This window comes from Rhincodon typus, unplaced genomic scaffold (genome assembly GCF_021869965.1).
Source record: "Rhincodon typus isolate 14 unplaced genomic scaffold, sRhiTyp1.1 hic_rhity00000742, whole genome shotgun sequence".
Lineage (NCBI taxonomy): Eukaryota > Metazoa > Chordata > Chondrichthyes > Orectolobiformes > Rhincodontidae > Rhincodon > Rhincodon typus.
Genome location: NW_025966380.1, coordinates 16,844 through 18,778, shown reverse-complemented (window position 1 = coordinate 18,778; position 1,935 = coordinate 16,844). Strand labels below are relative to the sequence as shown.

At 51.9% G+C, this 1,935-nt stretch overlaps 1 protein-coding gene across 1 annotated transcript in view; it reads left to right on the top strand.

Annotated features, from left to right (window-relative positions):
• Window positions 1–130: 130 nt before the first annotated feature.
• LOC125481060 (collagen alpha-1(XI) chain-like) overlaps window positions 131–1,935 on the top strand; it is a gene marked incomplete at both ends in the record, with an annotated part of 13,720 nt that continues 11,915 nt past the window's right edge. The window contains 6 exons of the mRNA XM_048592166.1: window positions 131–184; window positions 806–850; window positions 975–1,028; window positions 1,244–1,288; window positions 1,401–1,454; window positions 1,550–1,594. Coding sequence (XP_048448123.1) covers window positions 131–184; window positions 806–850; window positions 975–1,028; window positions 1,244–1,288; window positions 1,401–1,454; window positions 1,550–1,594 — 297 coding nt within the window. The remainder of the gene's footprint in view (window positions 185–805; window positions 851–974; window positions 1,029–1,243; window positions 1,289–1,400; window positions 1,455–1,549; window positions 1,595–1,935) is intronic.

Below are 1,935 nucleotides of genomic sequence, written 5' to 3'. Positions count from 1 at the left end.
CTCCGTCCCCTCACTCCCCCTCCGTCCCCTCTCTCCCCCTCCGTCCCTTCTCTCCCCCTCCGTCCTCTCTCTCTCACACACTCTCTCACACACTCTCTCACTGTCTGTCTCTCTCTCTCTCTCTGTGCAGGGCCCTCAGGGGGAGCCCGGTCCTGCAGGTCAGCAGGGAATCCCAGGACCTCAGGTAGGTCAGCAGCAGGTGAAGGGGCACCGTTTGTGAGTGCAACCGAGTGGAGGGGAATGGGAGAGGGGGGACGGGAAGGAAGGGGAGAGGACATGGTGGGATGGGACGGCACAGCTGGTAAACACAAGGGTAGGGGGAGAATAGAGGTTTAGGGAGGGGGAGGGAGGGCTGGAGGATTGTGAGATGGTACAGGGGGTGAGGGGTGGGGGGGGTGCGGATGGAGGTTAGTCAAGGTGGAATGGAGTGGGATGCGTGCAGTTGTGGGAGACGGGAGGGTATGTATAGAGAGGTTGAAGGGCCAGAGGGGAGTAGAGGGGTGGTAGGGGAGTGTTTGTTTTGGGGAGGAGTGTTTGGTGACCTGACCGAGTTTGGAATATCAGGCTGAGCACCTGCAGCAACTTGATCAGGTTTCTCTGAAAACCCAATAACTCACTCCGTTCCAACCATTGCTGTGTCTCCATTTCCTTCTTTTGTGTTTATTTAAAATTCAAAGAGTGAAGTTTTATTGAAACTGGGACAGTGCCAGATCTGAGTGAACTCTCTCAGAAGCCGAAACGACTGTTTTAAATAAACTCCAGTCTGAACTGATTCAAAACATTTCTCCGTCTCTGTCTCTCGCAGGGTCTCATTGGGCCACAAGGTACCATTGGCCCCCCAGGACCCAAGGTAAGGCTGAACCATGGCCACTTGCTGTTCCCAGGAATTCTGCCGCATTGTGACACTCACAGTCTCGATCTTTCCCAACGATGTCTGTCTGAAAGCTGCAAACTCTCTACCTTTTGTCTTCCAGGGCCCTCCCGGTAAACCTGGGTTACCAGGCCTTGCAGGAGCTGATGGGCCTCCGGTAAGTTACCAGCATCCTCCCTGAGGGACAGACCCCCTTAGCCCCCTCACAGAGGGCTGCCGTAGGTGGCTAGTCAAACCCCAGCACGTTTTGTAGCTCTCCTTTCAAACTGTACAAACTCTTCACAAATCCAACGTCCCGTGTGAAATCTGAAATGGAGGTAAGCACTTTGTCTGCTTTGGGAAGCATTGACCTGGAATTGTGTGTCTCCTCAGGGCCACCCTGGTAAAGAGGGACCAGCTGGAGAGAAGGGTGCTGAGGTAAGATCTGAACACAGAGCCTCTCCCTGTTTGCCCCATCTTGATTTGTGCTGAGTCTGCATTTGAATGGAGCCTGTTTCCTAATCATACACTTTCTACATCAATGTTTTAGGGCTCCACAGGGCCACAGGGTCCAATTGGATATCCAGGACCTCGAGGAGTTAAGGTATACCTGATTAAAGTCTGTCTTTAATAAGATGGAACTGCCCAGTGGTTATCAATCTGACAGGGCTGACTCTGATTCATTTTATTTTCAAACAGGGAGCTGATGGAGTTCGTGGCCTCAAAGGAGCAAAAGGAGAAAAGGTAAAAATTCCACCAACATCACTGTCAGCATTTATTTATTTTCTTTCATTTTATTTGTGTTCATGCTGTGTATCTGCACAGTGAGCCTGAGATACAGGAGGTGAATGGGACAGGAATCCTCCGAATGGCCAGGCCTGACTGGCAAATGCAGTTGTTTATTATTCAGTTGTAGGGCTGGGGGCTGACACTTCTCCTTCTGGATTGCTTGCTTTCTGTGATATGGAACCTTTCCCAGAGAGCCTTCAGGCAGGATCCCCAGCAACTCGGAGGGAGGGAGGAGCAGAAGAACTGATGGATGGATAGAGGGAGGGAGGGAGGGGCGGAAGGACTGATGGATGGAT